The sequence below is a fragment of the Megalobrama amblycephala genome, linkage group LG1 (genome assembly GCF_018812025.1).
Source record: "Megalobrama amblycephala isolate DHTTF-2021 linkage group LG1, ASM1881202v1, whole genome shotgun sequence".
NCBI classification, from domain to species: domain Eukaryota; kingdom Metazoa; phylum Chordata; class Actinopteri; order Cypriniformes; family Xenocyprididae; genus Megalobrama; species Megalobrama amblycephala.
In genome coordinates, this window is record NC_063044.1 from 60853231 (window position 1) to 60871970 (window position 18740).

General features: G+C 36.7%; 1 protein-coding gene and 1 long non-coding RNA gene across 3 annotated transcripts; one reads left to right on the top strand and one right to left on the bottom strand.

Moving 5' to 3' along the window:
* Positions 1–1504: 1504 nt before the first annotated feature.
* On the top strand, positions 1505–14757 carry LOC125278194. 2 transcript variants are annotated; one of them, XM_048207079.1, is made up of 7 exons: positions 1505–1697; positions 11203–12120; positions 12322–12418; positions 12540–12641; positions 13073–13248; positions 13360–13461; positions 13852–14757. In XM_048207079.1, the coding sequence occupies exons 2-7, from the start codon at positions 11207–11209 to the stop codon at positions 14618–14620; spliced, it is 2160 nt and encodes a 719-aa protein (XP_048063036.1). In that variant the 5' UTR covers positions 1505–1697; positions 11203–11206; the 3' UTR covers positions 14621–14757. The 2 variants fall into 2 exon arrangements, with proteins under 2 accessions (XP_048063036.1, XP_048063045.1); XM_048207088.1 differs by lacking the exon at positions 1505–1697 and having other exon boundaries at positions 11060–12120.
* A 61-nt stretch (positions 14758–14818) lies between these two features.
* LOC125278202 lies at positions 14819–17839 on the bottom strand. The gene is made up of 2 exons (XR_007187073.1): positions 16595–17839; positions 14819–15084 (listed from the first exon to the last, which is right to left on the bottom strand). It is a non-coding gene; the product is annotated as an uncharacterized LOC125278202 (long non-coding RNA).
* Between the last annotated feature and the right edge of the window lie 901 nt (positions 17840–18740).

An 18740-nucleotide genomic window follows, 5' to 3' on the forward strand; every position in this document is an offset into this window, starting at 1 on the left:
CGACTGTAACAGTAACAGTCGGTGTTATGTTGAGATTCGCCTGTTTTCCGGAGGTCTTTTAAACAAATAAGATTTACATAAGAAGGAGGAAGCAATGGAGTTTGAAACTCACTGTATGTCATTTCCATGTACTGAACTCTTGTTATTCAACAATGCCAAGGTAAATTAAATTTTTGATTCTAGGGCACCTTTAATATTAGTGCTATAATCAGATTTTTTTTTTTTTTTTTTACATGATTTTTATCTACAGGACAGGTTTGAGATAAAATAACGTGTAGCTTTTTATTAATGTTCAATTCTGGAATTACATTAGTGTCAAAAGTGATGTTTAAAAATAAAACATAAAAATATCAGTTAATTGGTAGAAAGTCACTTGAGCCTCACTTTTGACCTGATATTTCTGTTCCTCTCTGATCACTTCAGTCTGATTAACCTGCTCTCTGCTGCGCCCTGCTGGACAGGAGGAACTCTCTCCATATATAGAACAATAAAATCCATAATGAAATATGAAATAACAAAATATAACAAAAATGAAAAAAAAAAAAAAAAATAAGTTTCACAGACACTAAATATCAGAATAACAGGAGTGAATTATTCCAGCAAACGAGATGCATGAAAACAGATCACTGTAAATTGTAATGTAGAGATGCATTTTCTGTAAAGCTGCTTTGAAACAATATGTACTGTGAAAAACACTATACAAATAAATGTAAATTAAATTGAATATTGACATATTGAGCAACACACGAATACATCAGAGGTTTGGTGTCCCAGATCATTTTCACATTGTGAAAAACTGGATGTTGCGAGTTTATTATAGCAATAAAAAAATGACAATTTTACATTTTCTTTCATCTGAAAATCACCTTGTGATTTTGTATATTTCTAGGAAAAGTATAAAATAAAATTGATATTGTGAAAGCAGTTTATGTATAAAATTAATGTAGCAGACTAAAAAATTCAGCATTCACAATAAGAAATGCTTCCATAAAATAATAGAAGTAAAACCACAACAAGACGGGATGAACCCTATTTCTCACAAATGCCTTTTCTCTTCTCAGAGCATGAGAGATCATTCCAGTTCTTCAGGTTAGAAGGTGAACAAGAATACATAATTTCAACACAGTCCTCCTTTCCATTAGCATCATTCGGCTCACCTTCGTTCCAAAACCTAAATAACATATTTGATTTTTTAATTATTCACAACCCCAAATTTTCTCATTCAATACAAAAAACATTTCTCAGGAATACAAAATAAGTAGGTGTTTTTGATTTTACTTATAAAAGTATAATTTATTGTGGTTGTTGTCATGATTGTGTTTGTAGAAAATATGTTTCCAGCTGTTTTCTTGTTGGGTTATGATCGTCTCATTTTTATAATGAGAGTACAAAAGAACAACTAACTAAATCCATAGTGATTTTCTGGGAGTGTTTTGTCACTTACCCTTGTCTCAGTGGTGAATTATCCACCCATTTCATGTTGCCCTCCTTCTGAATGTCGCAGATGGGAGTTTTACTTACTCAAACATGTTCTAAGGGCAGAAAGGAAAATGATTGGTTTAAAGATTCAACCAATGAAATTGAAGCAGAGGCGGGATCAAGGTTTTTTTTTTTTTTTTTTTTTTTTTTTTTTTTTTTACTTTGGCGGGATTCTAGATACGTTAGACTGTTGATAGAAGATCGCGGGTTTTGTAGAGGTAAGTGAATTTACAATATATTTTGTTAAAATTCTGAGATAAACGGCCTCTAAAGTGTACTAAGATAATTGGGGAACATTGAAAATGCACAGAACTATCATCGTCTAATATCGGATCATTTGTATTTTGATTCGACTGCTAACTCCAATGCACCTAAGCTGCTAATGGTCTAAATGGGGTTAAACATGATTTTCCAATACTACCCAGCTGTCTGTAAAGCCGATAAATGCGAAGACGGAACGGAAATAATTTCATATCGATGTTATTTTTGGTCTACTATGCTGCTCTTAAAGCAGGAGTTACACCGTGTGTACACCAGACGCGATCTTTTATCGCGGCGCGGCGACAGCTAAAAGCTGTCTTCACTGAAAAAGACGACCTTTGCAAAGCAGGTGGACAGAAATAGAACGGGGAATCCGTTTGCGGTCGGGATTTGAGTCGCTGCTCTTAGGGCTGCAGTACTCGATAGATTCATATCGCTGTTATTTTAGTGTACTATATGCTGCTCTTAGGGCTGCGCTTCTCAATAGATTCATTTTACTGTTATTTTAGTGTACTATATGCTGCTCTCAGGGCTGCAGTACTCAATAGATTCATATCGCTGTTATTTTAGTGTACTATATGCTGCTCTCAGGCTGCAGTACTCAATAGATTCATTTTACTGTGTTATTTTAGTGTATTATATGCTGCTCTCAGGGCTGCAGTACTCAATAGATTTATTTTACTGTGTTATTTTAGTGTACTATATGCTGCTCTTAGGGCTGCAGTACTCAATAGATTCATATCGCTGTTATTTTAGTGTACTATATGCTGCTCTCAGGGCTGCAGTTCTCAATAGATTCATTTTACTGTGTTATTTTAGTGTACTATATGCTGCTCTTAGGGCTGCAGTACTCAATAGATTCATATCGCTGTTATTTTAGTGTACTATATGCTGCTCTTAGGGCTGCAGTTCTCAATAGATTCATTTTACTGTTATTTTAGTGTACTATATGCTGCTCTTAGGGCTGCAGTTCTCAATAGATTCATTTTACTGTTATTTTAGTGTACTATATGCTGCTCTCAGGGCTGCAGTTCTCAATAGATTTATTTTACTGTGTTATTTTAGTGTACTATATGCTGCTCTTAGGGCTGCAGTACTCAATAGATTCATATCGCTGTTATTTTAGTGTACTATATGCTGCTCTTAGGGCTGCAGTTCTCAATAGATTCATTTTACTGTTATTTTAGTGTACTATATGCTGCTCTCAGGGCTGCAGTACTCAATAGATTCATATCGCTGTTATTTTAGTGTACTATATGCTGCTCTCAGGGCTGCAGTTCTCAATAGATTCATTTTACTGTTATTTTAGTGTACTATATGCTGCTCTCAGGGCTGCAGTACTCAATAGATTCATTTTACTGTTATTTTAGTGTACTATATGCTGCTCTCAGGGCTGCAGTACTCAATAGATTCATATCGCTGTTATTTTAGTGTACTATATGCTGCTCTCAGGGCTGCAGTACTCAATAGATTCATTTTACTGTGTTATTTTAGTGTACTATATGCTGCTCTCAGGGCTGCAGTACTCAATAGATTCATTTTACTGTGTTATTTTAGTGTACTATATGCTGCTCTTCAGGGCTGCAGTACTCAATAGATTCATATCGCTGTTATTTTAGTGTACTATATGCTGCTCTCAGGGCTGCAGTTCTCAATAGATTCATTTTACTGTTATTTTAGTGTACTATATGCTGCTCTCAGGGCTGCAGTACTCAATAGATTCATATCGCTGTTATTTTAGTGTACTATATGCTGCTCTCAGGGCTGCAGTACTCAATAGATTCATATCGCTGTTATTTTAGTGTACTATATGCTGCTCTCAGGCTGCAGTACTCAATAGATTCATATCGCTGTTATTTTAGTGTACTATATGCTGCTCTCAGGCTGCAGTACTCAATAGATTCATTTTACTGTGTTATTTTAGTGTACTATATGCTGCTCTCAGGGCTGCAGTACTCAATAGATTCATTTTACTGTGTTATTTTAGTATACTATGTGCTGCTCTCAGGGCTGCAGTACTCAATAGATTCATTTTACTGTTATTTTAGTGTACTATATGCTGCTCTCAGGGCTGCAGTACTCAATAGATTCATATCGCTGTTATTTTAGTGTACTATATGCTGCTCTCAGGGCTGCAGTACTCAATAGATTCATTTTACTGTGTTATTTTAGTGTATTATATGCTGCTCTCAGGGCTGCAGTACTCAATAGATTCATTTTACTGTGTTATTTTAGTGTACTATATGCTGCTCTCAGGGCTGCAGTACTCAATAGATTCATTTTACTGTGTTATTTTAGTGTACTATATGCTGCTCTCAGGGCTGCAGTACTCAATAGATTCATTTTACTGTGTTATTTTAGTGTACTATATGCTGCTCTCAGGGCTGCAGTACTCAATAGATTCATATCGCTGTTATTTTAGTGTACTATATGCTGCTCTCAGGGCTGCAGTACTCAATAGATTCATTTTACTGTGTTATTTTAGTGTACTATATGCTGCTCTCAGGGCTGCAGTACTCAATAGATTCATATCGCTGTTATTTTAGTGTACTATATGCTGCTCTCAGGGCTGCAGTTCTCAATAGGTTCATTTTACTGTTATTTTAGTGTATTATATGCTGCTCTCAGGGCTGCAGTTCTCAATAGATTCATATCGCTGTTATTTTAGTGTACTATATGCTGCTCTCAGGGCTGCAGTACTCAATAGATTCATATCGCTGTTATTTTAGTGTACTATATGCTGCTCTCAGGGCTGCAGTACTCAATAGATTCATTTTACTGTGTTATTTTAGTGTACTATATGCTGCTCTCAGGGCTGCAGTACTCAATAGATTCATTTTACTGTGTTATTTTAGTGTACTATATGCTGCTCTCAGGGCTGCAGTACTCAATAGATTCATTTTACTGTTATTTTAGTGTACTATATGCTGCTCTCAGGGCTGCAGTACTCAATAGATTCATATCGCTGTTATTTTAGTGTACTATATGCTGCTCTCAGGGCTGCAGTACTCAATAGATTCATTTTACTGTGTTATTTTAGTGTACTATATGCTGCTCTCAGGGCTGCAGTACTCAATAGATTCATTTTACTGTGTTATTTTAGTGTACTATATGCTGCTCTCAGGGCTGCAGTACTCAATAGATTCATTTTACTGTGTTATTTTAGTGTACTATATGCTGCTCTCAGGGCTGCAGTACTCAATAGATTCATATCGCTGTTATTTTAGTGTACTATATGCTGCTCTCAGGGCTGCAGTACTCAATAGATTCATTTTACTGTGTTATTTTAGTGTACTATATGCTGCTCTCAGGGCTGCAGTACTCAATAGATTCATATCGTGTTATTTTAGTGTACTATATGCTGCTCTCAGGGCTGCAGTACTCAATAGATTCATTTTACTGTGTTATTTTAGTGTACTATATGCTGCTCTCAGGGCTGCAGTACTCAATAGATTCATTTTACTGTGTTATTTTAGTGTACTATATGCTGCTCTCAGGGCTGCAGTACTCAATAGATTCATTTTACTGTGTTATTTTAGTGTACTATATGCTGCTCTCAGGGCTGCAGTACTCAATAGATTCATATCGCTGTTATTTTAGTGTACTATATGCTGCTCTCAGGGCTGCAGTACTCAATAGATTCATTTTACTGTGTTATTTTAGTGTACTATATGCTGCTCTCAGGGCTGCAGTACTCAATAGATTCATTTTACTGTGTTATTTTAGTGTACTATATGCTGCTCTCAGGGCTGCAGTACTCAATAGATTCATTTTACTGTGTTATTTTAGTGTACTATATGCTGCTCTCAGGGCTGCAGTACTCAATAGATTCATTTTACTGTGTTATTTTAGTGTACTATATGCTGCTCTCAGGGCTGCAGTACTCAATAGATTCATTTTACTGTGTTATTTTAGTGTACTATATGCTGCTCTCAGGGCTGCAGTACTCAATAGATTCATATCGCTGTTATTTTAGTGTACTATATGCTGCTCTCAGGGCTGCAGTACTCAATAGATTCATTTTACTGTGTTATTTTAGTGTACTATATGCTGCTCTCAGGGCTGCAGTACTCAATAGATTCATTTTACTGTGTTATTTTAGTGTACTATATGCTGCTCTCAGGGCTGCAGTACTCAATAGATTCATTTTACTGTGTTATTTTAGTGTACTATATGCTGCTCTCAGGGCTGCAGTACTCAATAGATTCATTTTACTGTGTTATTTTAGTGTACTATATGCTGCTCTCAGGGCTGCAGTACTCAATAGATTCATATCGCTGTTATTTTAGTGTACTATATGCTGCTCTCAGGGCTGCAGTACTCAATAGATTCATATCGCTGTTATTTTAGTGTACTATATGCTGCTCTCAGGGCTGCAGTACTCAATAGATTCATTTTACTGTGTTATTTTAGTGTACTATATGCTGCTCTCAGGGCTGCAGTACTCAATAGATTCATATCGCTGTTATTTTAGTGTACTATATGCTGCTCTCAGGGCTGCAGTACTCAATAGATTCATTTTACTGTGTTATTTTAGTGTACTATATGCTGCTCTCAGGGCTGCAGTACTCAATAGATTCATTTTACTGTGTTATTTTAGTGTACTATATGCTGCTCTCAGGGCTGCAGTACTCAATAGATTCATTTTACTGTGTTATTTTAGTGTACTATATGCTGCTCTCAGGGCTGCAGTACTCAATAGATTCATATCGCTGTTATTTTAGTGTACTATATGCTGCTCTCAGGGCTGCAGTTCTCAATAGATTCATATCGCTGTTATTTTAGTGTACTATATGCTGCTCTCAGGGCTGCAGTACTCAATAGATTCATATTGCTGTTATTTTAGTGTACTATATGCTGCTCTCAGGGCTGCAGTACTCAATAGATTCATATCGCTGTTATTTTAGTGTACTATATGCTGCTCTCAGGGCTGCAGTACTCAATAGATTCATTTTACTGTGTTATTTTAGTGTACTATATGCTGCTCTCAGGGCTGCAGTACTCAATAGATTCATTTTACTGTGTTATTTTAGTGTACTATATGCTGCTCTCAGGGCTGCAGTTCTCAATAGATTCATTTTACTGTGTTATTTTAGTGTACTATATGCTGCTCTCAGGGCTGCAGTACTCAATAGATTCATATCGCTGTTATTTTAGTGTACTATATGCTGCTCTCAGGGCTGCAGTACTCAATAGATTCATTTTACTGTGTTATTTTAGTGTACTATATGCTGCTCTCAGGGCTGCAGTACTCAATAGATTCATTTTACTGTGTTATTTTAGTGTATTATATGCTGCTCTCAGGGCTGCAGTTCTCAATAGATTCATTTTACTGTGTTATTTTAGTGTACTATATGCTGCTCTCAGGGCTGCAGTACTCAATAGATTCATATCGCTGTTATTTTAGTGTACTATATGCTGCTCTCAGGGCTGCAGTACTCAATAGATTCATTTTACTGTGTTATTTTAGTGTACTATATGCTGCTCTCAGGGCTGCAGTACTCAATAGATTCATTTTACTGTGTTATTTTAGTGTACTATATGCTGCTCTCAGGGCTGCAGTACTCAATAGATTCATTTTACTGTGTTATTTTAGTGTACTATATGCTGCTCTCAGGGCTGCAGTACTCAATAGATTCATTTTACTGTGTTATTTTAGTGTACTATATGCTGCTCTCAGGGCTGCAGTACTCAATAGATTCATTTTACTGTGTTATTTTAGTGTACTATATGCTGCTCTCAGGGCTGCAGTTCTCAATAGATTCATATCGCTGTTATTTTAGTGTACTATATGCTGCTCTCAGGGCTGCAGTACTCAATAGATTCATTTTACTGTGTTATTTTAGTGTATTATATGCTGCTCTCAGGGCTGCAGTACTCAATAGATTCATTTTACTGTGTTATTTTAGTGTATTATATGCTGCTCTCAGGGCTGCAGTACTCAATAGATTCATTTTACTGTTATTTTAGTGTACTATATGCTGCTCTCAGGGCTGCAGTACTCAATAGATTCATATCGCTGTTATTTTAGTGTACTATATGCTGCTCTCAGGCTGCAGTACTCAATAGATTCATTTTACTGTGTTATTTTAGTGTATTATATGCTGCTCTCAGGGCTGCAGTACTCAATAGATTCATTTTACTGTGTTATTTTAGTGTATTATATGCTGCTCTCAGGGCTGCAGTACTCAATAGATTCATTTTACTGTGTTATTTTAGTGTACTATATGCTGCTCTCAGGGCTGCAGTACTCAATAGATTCATATCGCTGTTATTTTAGTGTACTATATGCTGCTCTCAGGGCTGCAGTACTCAATAGATTCATTTTACTGTGTTATTTTAGTGTACTATATGCTGCTCTCAGGGCTGCAGTACTCAATAGATTCATATCGTGTTATTTTAGTGTACTATATGCTGCTCTCAGGGCTGCAGTACTCAATAGATTCATTTTACTGTGTTATTTTAGTGTACTATATGCTGCTCTCAGGGCTGCAGTACTCAATAGATTCATATCGCTGTTATTTTAGTGTACTATATGCTGCTCTCAGGGCTGCAGTACTCAATAGATTCATTTTACTGTGTTATTTTAGTGTACTATATGCTGCTCTCAGGGCTGCAGTACTCAATAGATTCATATCGTGTTATTTTAGTGTACTATATGCTGCTCTCAGGGCTGCAGTACTCAATAGATTCATTTTACTGTGTTATTTTAGTGTACTATATGCTGCTCTCAGGGCTGCAGTACTCAATAGATTCATTTTACTGTGTTATTTTAGTGTACTATATGCTGCTCTCAGGGCTGCAGTACTCAATAGATTCATTTTACTGTGTTATTTTAGTGTACTATATGCTGCTCTCAGGCTGCAGTACTCAATAGATTCATTTTACTGTGTTATTTTAGTGTACTATATGCTGCTCTCAGGGCTGCAGTACTCAATAGATTCATTTTACTGTGTTATTTTAGTGTACTATATGCTGCTCTCAGGGCTGCAGTACTCAATAGATTCATATCGCTGTTATTTTAGTGTACTATATGCTGCTCTCAGGGCTGCAGTACTCAATAGATTCATTTTACTGTGTTATTTTAGTGTACTATATGCTGCTCTCAGGGCTGCAGTACTCAATAGATTCATTTTACTGTGTTATTTTAGTGTACTATATGCTGCTCTCAGGGCTGCAGTACTCAATAGATTCATTTTACTGTGTTATTTTAGTGTACTATATGCTGCTCTCAGGGCTGCAGTTCTCAATAGATTCATATCGCTGTTATTTTAGTGTACTATATGCTGCTCTCAGGGCTGCAGTTCTCAATAGATTCATATCGCTGTTATTTTAGTGTACTATATGCTGCTCTCAGGGCTGCAGTACTCAATAGATTCATTTTACTGTGTTATTTTAGTGTACTATATGCTGCTCTCAGGGCTGCAGTACTCAATAGATTCATATCGCTGTTATTTTAGTGTACTATATGCTGCTCTCAGGGCTGCAGTTCTCAATAGATTCATATCGCTGTTATTTTAGTGTACTATATGCTGCTCTCAGGGCTGCAGTACTCCATAGATTCATTTTACTGTGTTATTTTAGTGTACTATATGCTGCTCTCAGGGCTGCAGTACTCAATAGATTCATTTTACTGTGTTATTTTAGTGTATTATATGCTGCTCTCAGGGCTGCAGTTCTCAATAGATTCATTTTACTGTGTTATTTTAGTGTACTATATGCTGCTCTCAGGGCTGCAGTACTCAATAGATTCATATCGCTGTTATTTTAGTGTACTATATGCTGCTCTCAGGGCTGCAGTACTCCATAGATTCATTTTACTGTGTTATTTTAGTGTACTATATGCTGCTCTCAGGGCTGCAGTACTCAATAGATTCATTTTACTGTGTTATTTTAGTGTATTATATGCTGCTCTCAGGGCTGCAGTTCTCAATAGATTCATTTTACTGTGTTATTTTAGTGTACTATATGCTGCTCTCAGGGCTGCAGTACTCAATAGATTCATATCGCTGTTATTTTAGTGTACTATATGCTGCTCTCAGGGCTGCAGTACTCAATAGATTCATTTTACTGTGTTATTTTAGTGTACTATATGCTGCTCTCAGGGCTGCAGTACTCAATAGATTCATTTTACTGTGTTATTTTAGTGTACTATATGCTGCTCTCAGGGCTGCAGTACTCAATAGATTCATTTTACTGTGTTATTTTAGTGTACTATATGCTGCTCTCAGGGCTGCAGTACTCAATAGATTCATTTTACTGTGTTATTTTAGTGTACTATATGCTGCTCTCAGGGCTGCAGTACTCAATAGATTCATTTTACTGTGTTATTTTAGTGTACTATATGCTGCTCTCAGGGCTGCAGTTCTCAATAGATTCATATCGCTGTTATTTTAGTGTACTATATGCTGCTCTCAGGGCTGCAGTTCTCAATAGATTCATATCGCTGTTATTTTAGTGTATTATATGCTGCTCTCAGGGCTGCAGTTCTCAATAGATTCATTTTACTGTTATTTTAGTGTATTATATGCTGCTCTCAGGGCTGCAGTTCTCAATAGATTCATATCGCTGTTATTTTAGTGTACTATATGCTGCTCTCAGGGCTGCAGTACTCAATAGATTCATTTTACTGTGTTATTTTAGTGTACTATATGCTGCTCTCAGGGCTGCAGTACTCAATAGATTCATTTTACTGTGTTATTTTAGTGTACTATATGCTGCTCTCAGGGCTGCAGTACTCAATAGATTCATTTTACTGTGTTATTTTAGTGTACTATATGCTGCTCTCAGGGCTGCAGTACTCAATAGATTCATATCGCTGTTATTTTAGTGTACTATATGCTGCTCTCAGGGCTGCAGTACTCAAAAGATTCATATCGCTGTTATTTTAGTGTACTATATGCTGCTCTCAGGGCTGCAGTACTCAATAGATTCATATCGCTGTTATTTTAGTGTACTATATGCTGCTCTCAGGGCTGCAGTACTCAATAGATTCATTTTACTGTGTTATTTTAGTGTACTATATGCTGCTCTCAGGGCTGCAGTACTCAATAGATTCATATCGCTGTTATTTTAGTGTACTATATGCTGCTCTCAGGGCTGCAGTACTCAATAGATTCATTTTACTGTGTTATTTTAGTGTACTATATGCTGCTCTCAGGGCTGCAGTACTCAATAGATTCATATCGCTGTTATTTTAGTGTATTATATGCTGCTCTCAGAGCTGCAGTTCTCAATAGATTCATTTTACTGTGTTATTTTAGTGTACTATATGCTGCTCTCAGGGCTGCAGTTCTCAATAGATTCATATCGCTGTTATTTTAGCGTACTATATGCTGCTCTCAGGCTGCAGTACTCAATAGATTCATATCGCTGTTATTTTAGTGTACTATATGCTGCTCTCTGCAAATGTAGTACTGAGTAGTACTACTTTTTTAACCATTTTATTTGATTTTTTTCTAGGCAAATGGAGAATATTTGGCTTGAAGGGATAAGGCGAAAGTTAAAGAAATTAAGGGATGTCAGAGTCATTCAAGAGGTCATACCTTTTTCTGGGGAGGAGACTGATTTCATGCAGGGTTACATTAAGAAACTGGAGGAGGAAACCAAAAGCACCTTCAAGTCCGCTGTGTCTACTCATAAAGACTACTTTTACTTTGCATGTGAAAGATCGACCAAAGCAAGTGGGAAAAGCAAAGGAGAACCTACAAAGACAAGAGCTAATTCCTGCAAAGCTTATGTGTCATTTAAAATAATCAAAGATGGTAGTTTTACAGGTGCTGTGGTCAACAAAATGCTTCAACACAACGGACATGATGTGTGCATGAAAGAAGAGGGCGTAAAAAATCGCATTGACCCAGAGCTATTGACCTTCATTGAAATGTGGCTTGATCAAGGACTGTCAATTTCAGAAACCCTTTTAAAATGCGTGGACTGGGCAGAACGTCATGGACATATGGACAAATATAATCGGCGATATTATGTTACACCTGAAGATATACGATTGATCAAGAAGACCAGTAATGCTCTTAGTTTTCCTGATGCGAAAGACTGCATTAGTGTGGACAAGCTGATCACATCGGAGCTGCAGGAACACATTTGTTACTACCAGCCTTTGAGTGAAAATCAACCACTTATAATTGTAGTGCAGACACCCTGGCAAAAGGATATACTTAGAGAACATCCCCATACCATGGTATTCATGGACGCTACTTACAAAGCCATGACATCATATGGTTATGCATTTTATGCTCTTCTTTTGACCAACAGTATTGGAAGAGCAGTCCCATTTGCTTACTTTATTATTAGTGAGGAATCAGCGGACATACTTGCTCTCTGCTTGGAAAAGCTTGTAAATCACAACCCTGGATTTCTTCCCAGGTAAGAAGTTAAAAACATAGTAGAGTCAGTAGTAGTTTGGCAGCAAAGTGTGCTGATGTATTGAGGTATTTCTATGTACAGACATTACTATTGGATTAAATACTGCACACTGTAAACTACCTTTTTACAAAAGCTGTTCATTTTTACAGAATCTACAGATGTTGACGTATCTTCATTAATTCTCAATTCCTTATCATGTAGGTCGATAATGATTGACCGTGACCTTAAGGAACTCAATGCCATAAGAAGAGTTTTTCCAACAGCCAAGGTTCTTCTTTGCTGGTTTCATGTACTCCAGGTAGGTTTATTAAATCTTTTGTACTGGAAAAAGACCTATTCATTTTACAGACCTATTCATTTTAAAAATACAATTATAATTCAAATGCCATTATAACTATAGCTTTTGAATGTTTTTGTAGGCTGTACATAGGTGGATGGTTAAAAGAGATGGAGGGAACTTGCCAGTGAATCAGCGGAATCTTGTGATTCAAGCAATGGTGGCAATGAAATCCTGTTTAACGGTAATATTTTTATATCATAAATCACTTTATTCTTTAGAAATCATTTCAGTACATGGAAATAAATCTTGAGTTGTTTACTATAGATTTCAATGGGATTGGTCAAATTTATGTGTATTATGATTTTTAATGAATTGTCTTTTAAAAATGTTCCCACAAAAAAATTAAAATCATTCTTTACTAACCCTCATGTAAATCCAAATTCAAAAGATTTTTTTTTCCACAATAGAATATGGAAGTGTTTTGTACCCATTAAGTTTCATTGCATGAAAAAAACAATCTTCAAAATATACATTGTGTTCCACTGAGGAAATAGTCATATAGGTTTGGAGTGACACAAAATGACAATTTTCAATTTTGGGAGAACTACCCCTTTAAATGTGCGTAAACTTAAGGTGGCATAACTCTACAATGTTGTGTCTTTTTCTTTACAGGAAGAAGAGTTCAACAGCATGTCATCCAGAAAGTGTGAAGAGCTCGATACATGTCTTGGTAGTTCTCATGTATCAACCTACCTCAAGAATCAGTGGATTTGTTTTGGTGATTTATGGTCCAATTTTGGCAGGTCATTTTATCACCATAACAGCGAAACCAACAACAAGGCAGAGAGGTCAGCTACTAAAATTATAACATCATGCCCTAAAATCACATTTTAAATAACATGATATCCAGGACACATATTCATTAAGGATATTTTAAGTTTCTTAACTTTTGTACACAGATTTTTTCTTACAATGAAGTACCAGTTCCTTAAGGGAAGAATAAATAGCAGGATTGATCAGCTTCTTCGCTTACTGTGTGGTGATGTCCAAAAATATTACAGGTAAATATATTTAGCTGTATATATAGTTCAATGTATTACTTTTATTATGGTGCTAAATTGTAATTGCCAATTACAGAAATCATGTGACATATAGAATCATGTGATAATATTGCATAGAGATCATCTCTGGCCACTACCTATTGCCATTATCAGCTTGTTTGGATACAGGAAGCTCTTGAATAAACATTCACTGTTGTCTATGACATTATCTTTTCCTTAGCACAAATCATTCAGTAAAAAGGTCTGTCAGCTCCCAGCTTCCTTTTTTCCTTAATTATTTTATAGCCTATAAAATCTATACAAATGTTTAAGGGTATTTGCTTTTTTCAGTCATTTCATTTTTACAATAGTTTACCATTTCCTAACTTGTTCTTTTATTTCATTGTTCAGTTACCTGGATGACCTCACAGAAACTGGACGAATCAAAGGAGCAAACACTGAAGAGACCACTAATGCCGCCCATTCTATGATTGCAAAAGGCCTGGGTGCAAAAGTGGAGATAAAAAATGGAGTGTGTTTGGTTCCACCCGACACAAGCACACAATGTCACAGTGTGGACTTGGTCATGCACAAATGCGACTGCAAAAGATTCCAATGTGGATGTGTGTGCAAACACTTAATTTTTTCACAGAACATTGCAGAGAAACAAGGACTTATAATTCAAGATCTTAGGGCAGAAGTAGCAAAAAAAATTGTTGACAGTGAATCCTACCTCAGGGTCGATGAAAACCTTACTGTCTATCATTCTGATGGGAGTGTAGAATTTGTAAGTTGTAAAGGGACCAAATTTTGCACATGCATTGCGAATAGCCATGGAGAGGTATGTGTATGTATATTGGTTCACAACATTCTGTACCCAACATCATCTGAGAACATATCTGATGATTCACACTGCTTTAGGTCCAGTGAGAGAAAACAAGTTACACTGCAAGCCATGCTTACAGATCTCCATGAGTGGAGCAAATCAGAAAAATTTTGTGAGGATAATGAAGTGTACAGGTTAGTTGAAAGAGCACACAAGTTAGTTTTTTCACAGTTTACTAAACTGTCAAGAAAAAGAAAAGTGACTGCACTTCATAATTATCGTAAAAGGGTCAAAAAAGCAAAAGATGTAGTCACTGTAACCTACATGGTCAAAAAGAAGAAAAAACGTGTTTGATCTTGTAGAGATAAGAAATGTTTCATTGATGAAACAATCACTATTTGCTTTGCCTAGCCAAAATGTTTTTTTTTTTCCTCTTGCTGCTACTGTCTTTTTTCAATGAGTGTTGTACAGATACTTTGTATAAGAACAAATTAAAGGAACAAATATGAATTGTAAGTAATTGAGATTAAAAAAAATAAATAAAAAACACAGTTCTTTGTAATGTTTTATTAATTTTTTTTTGTACAGCTGAACATCAAGAAACAAGAGTTTGAAACAATACAAGTAAACAAAATAAAGTGGGGGAACCTTACTCATCTGTGGAGTCTTTTTTTTTCAGTGCTCTCATCTTTTCCTTAAGACACGCATCTATCAACGAAAAAGTGCCATTTATTACGGCAGGACCAAGACCATGTGTTGCCAGGTCAAATGTGTCCCAATTTTTCTCTAGAGCAGCCTTTACTTCTTTCAATGTCTTCCTGCAATAGAAAATACAAAAAGCTATTTAGTTTTCCAGTTCAACTGATCATTGAATCATTAAGTTAAAGGGTTAGTTCACCCAAAAAAGAAAATCAACATTTATTACTCGCCCTCATGTCATTCTACACCCATAAGATCTTCATTCATCTTCAGAACACAAATTAAGATATTTTTGATGAAATCCAATGGCTCAGTGAGGCCTGCATTGCCAGCAAGACAATTAACACTTTCAGATGCCCAGAAAGGTACTAAAGACATATATAAAACAGGTCATGTGACTACGGTGGTTCAACCTTAATGTTATGAAGCAGGGACGTGCACAGGAATTTTGAGGGGCAGTTGCTCTGACCTAAAAAAAGGGCACTCCCCTACCATTATTTTCCTAATAATTCAATGGCCCGTCATCAATTATTCCTTACTTACAGCTTAAATAGTGTTTTGACATAGACAACCCAAGTGCATTTTACCTCAAACTTGCATCTAGTTAACTTGCTACAGTAGCAATCGCTTCTCGGGTCGACATTAACACACTGACAAAATTATATTCAGAATTAAAAATATTTTTATACCACTTTTTAATGTGTGATTGTGTAAAGGTTTTCACGAGATACCAACCTTTCGCGAACTTGCTTCCAACACTCGTTCTCAATTCTCATGGAGGCGCGGTGTGCACGGAGGGGAGGGGCTGTGTGCGCGCGCGAGTATGTGAGAGAGACGCGTGAGTGAGAGACGCAGGGAAATGAAATGCAGCTGAACGTTTGCTCTATGAAAGACATTGACAAAGACGAAAACTAAGGACATTTAATCTATAATTTTATTTTATTTTAGTTCGTTTTGCCAAACACACATTACAGTTTTGGTTAGTTATGTTTTTTTGTAATGCCTTGTTTTTATTTTTATTTCAGTTAACGATGTTTTTTCCCACCTAGTTTTCGTTTTTTCGTTCGTTTTCGTTAACGATTATAACCTTACTCACCTTTCCGACAACGTTAAGTCGTCTCACCCGACAACCGCAACAATCTCCTTCTAGTGCCGCTCATGCAGGCTCAGCTTCTTTTTTTTTTTTTTTTTTATCTAGGCCTACGTGAAATTCTGCATCCATTGTACGATTTTTTTATTTCTTTTTTTCCACCTCAGAAGGGCAACGTGAGTCGAGAAGGGCATATGGGAAGTTGCCCGGGCAACCTGAGCAACCCCCCTGTGCATGTCCCTGTTATGAAGTGACGAGAATACTTTTTGTGTGCCAAAAATGACAAAATAATGACTTTATTAAACAATATCTAGTGATGGTGATTTCAAACCACTGCTTCATGAAGCTTCAAATCTTTACAAATCTTCTGTTTCATATAAGAGATTTCATCAAAAATATCTTAATTTGTGTTCTGAGGATGAACGAATGTCTTACGGGTTTGGAACGACATGAGGGTGAGTAATTAATGACTGAATTTTAATTTTTTGATGAACTATCCCTTTAACATCAAGTGTAGTAATAAATTGTTATTAAATTACCTGCAGTCTTCGGTTTTGACGATGGCAGCATGGACATTCCCCTCTTCTAGTAAGGCTTCACCCACCCTTTTCTGGGGGATGAATTTTGTGGCAAGAAACATTACGTCCCCAGCCAGATCCTTGCATTCATCTAAAATACAAATAAATACAACAGCAAAATTATTTGTAATAATGTCCAACTTAGAAGCAGTACAACAAAATAACAAAAGATGAAGTATGTGGATACACTCACCATCCACCTTATTAAGACCACCTGTCATATGGCAGCAGCATAATGTAAACATAACAACAACATGCAGATACATTTCAAGAGCTTCGGTTAATGATGTTCACATCAACTATCAGAATCAACAACACAATAACCGTGGCATGGTTGTTGGTGCCATATTTCAGATCCTGCTGATATACTGGGATGTTTCTCACACAAAAGTCTCTGAGTTTGCACAGAATGGTACAAAAAATATTAAATAAGCAATAATTATGGGGGTGCAAATGCCTAATCTGAGGCACAGAAACTGTACAGTTGAACAAAAAAAAAATCACCTTTTTCAGTCTTCAATTGTCCAGTGAGTGTGCCCATGAAATCTGCAGATTCTTATTCATGGCTGCTGTTAGAGCCCATCCACTTTAAGGTTCAATGTCTTATACGTGCTAAGATGATTTTCTTCTCACCACAGTCATAAAGAGTGATCATGAGTTGCTACCCCCAAACCCCACCCAACTATTCTGTGTTGTTTGAGAAATTCTCAGGAGACCCAGTTTCTGAAATACTGAAATTCAAATCAGCCCATCTGGAACCAAAAACCATGTCACAGTTAAAATCACAGATCACATTTTTCCCATTCTGATGATTGATGTGCTTTTGACCTGTATCTGTATGATTTTATGCAGGGTGCAGTTGCCATATGATTGGCTGACTGTATGACTCTATGAAGGACATGGTGTACAGGAGTTCCTATTAAAGTGGACAGTGAGTGTTGTAGCATCTGGACCAATCAGCCACACAATTATTCATTGTATTTAATGAATTACCCATAAACTCACTCTCACTATCAAAGTTCTCTGAACTCATCCCCCTAAAACTGCAACCAGCATCCCAAGTGTAGCTAGCACACAGGCACAACTAGGTGTCCTGTTACAGTTATATGGTACTTTTATGATCCAGAAGAATGCTGTAGAGACTAGTGACTCATTCTTCCTGAGAAGGACAAATAAACTCTCTTAATCCTATGTATTCTCTATATAACCACTTGGGAAATGTATAAACATGTTTTGGTATTAATGTTCCATAGTTGCAAATGTATAGTTAACTGAGATCACATTGGCAACATGTTTGGTATCTACGGACTCCATCTTTAATTTCCTATTTGGTAATTCATGTTACATGTTACTAACTCTGTGACATGTTAGTATTATAGGAATCTAGAGGGTTCTTCTCTCAAACATCCAATCCAGTGTCTTATGCTAATATCTTGCTACAGAACAAAGACTCGTAAAACTTCCCTCCGAGGGGGCAACTCCTTATTGGCTCAGACACCTCAAGAGGGTGTGACATCTTCACCCTTTATATACACTGATCACAAGACCAAGCCCTCTCTTCCTGCTCTTCCTCCTCTTCTTCTTTTTTTACTGACAAATGCTGACGTCAAGATGACGCTGTAAAAAGCTAGAAGCTTCTAAGGAACCCCAAGCTTGTGCCAGGCCTCGGCCTAGACCTTCCATTCACCAAAGATCCTCTGAATCCAACTGGTTCTCTTTCATCAAGACAATATCAGCAAAGATTCAACGGGAGCCTCCACAAATTGCATCAGGACAGTTTTAATTCAACTTGGAGAGACATGCAAGTATCAAACTTAGTCTCATTATCGGATACATTGAGTATCCTTACCCCTTTGAAAGAAGGGCCTGTTAAAACTAAACTGATGTTTTGCTCAAGGCTGTTGATCTGCTGAAATGTACAACAATGCTGTAACCTCTTGCTTCCTGTACTCTGCTTTAGCCCTCTCTCTCTTGGTAAACTGTATGCATGTATGTGTGTGAATGTTAGAGTAGTTTAAGTCTTTAGTCTAGTTAATAAAGTCTTGTTCATGTCACACGTAAGGTTGTCTGTGTTTTGCGCTCATATACGGGAGTCCCTATTCATGTC

Coding starts and splice junctions, on each gene's coding strand:
- LOC125278194 (XM_048207079.1), top strand. CDS start 11,207: ATGGAGAATATTTGGCTTGAAGGGATAAGGCGAAAGTTAAAGAAATTA. Junction 12,419..12,539: donor GCTGGTTTCATGTACTCCAG/GTAGGTTTATTA, acceptor ATGTTTTTGTAG/GCTGTACATAGGTGGATGGT. Junction 13,249..13,359: donor ACCAACAACAAGGCAGAGAG/GTCAGCTACTAA, acceptor TTTTGTACACAG/ATTTTTTCTTACAATGAAGT.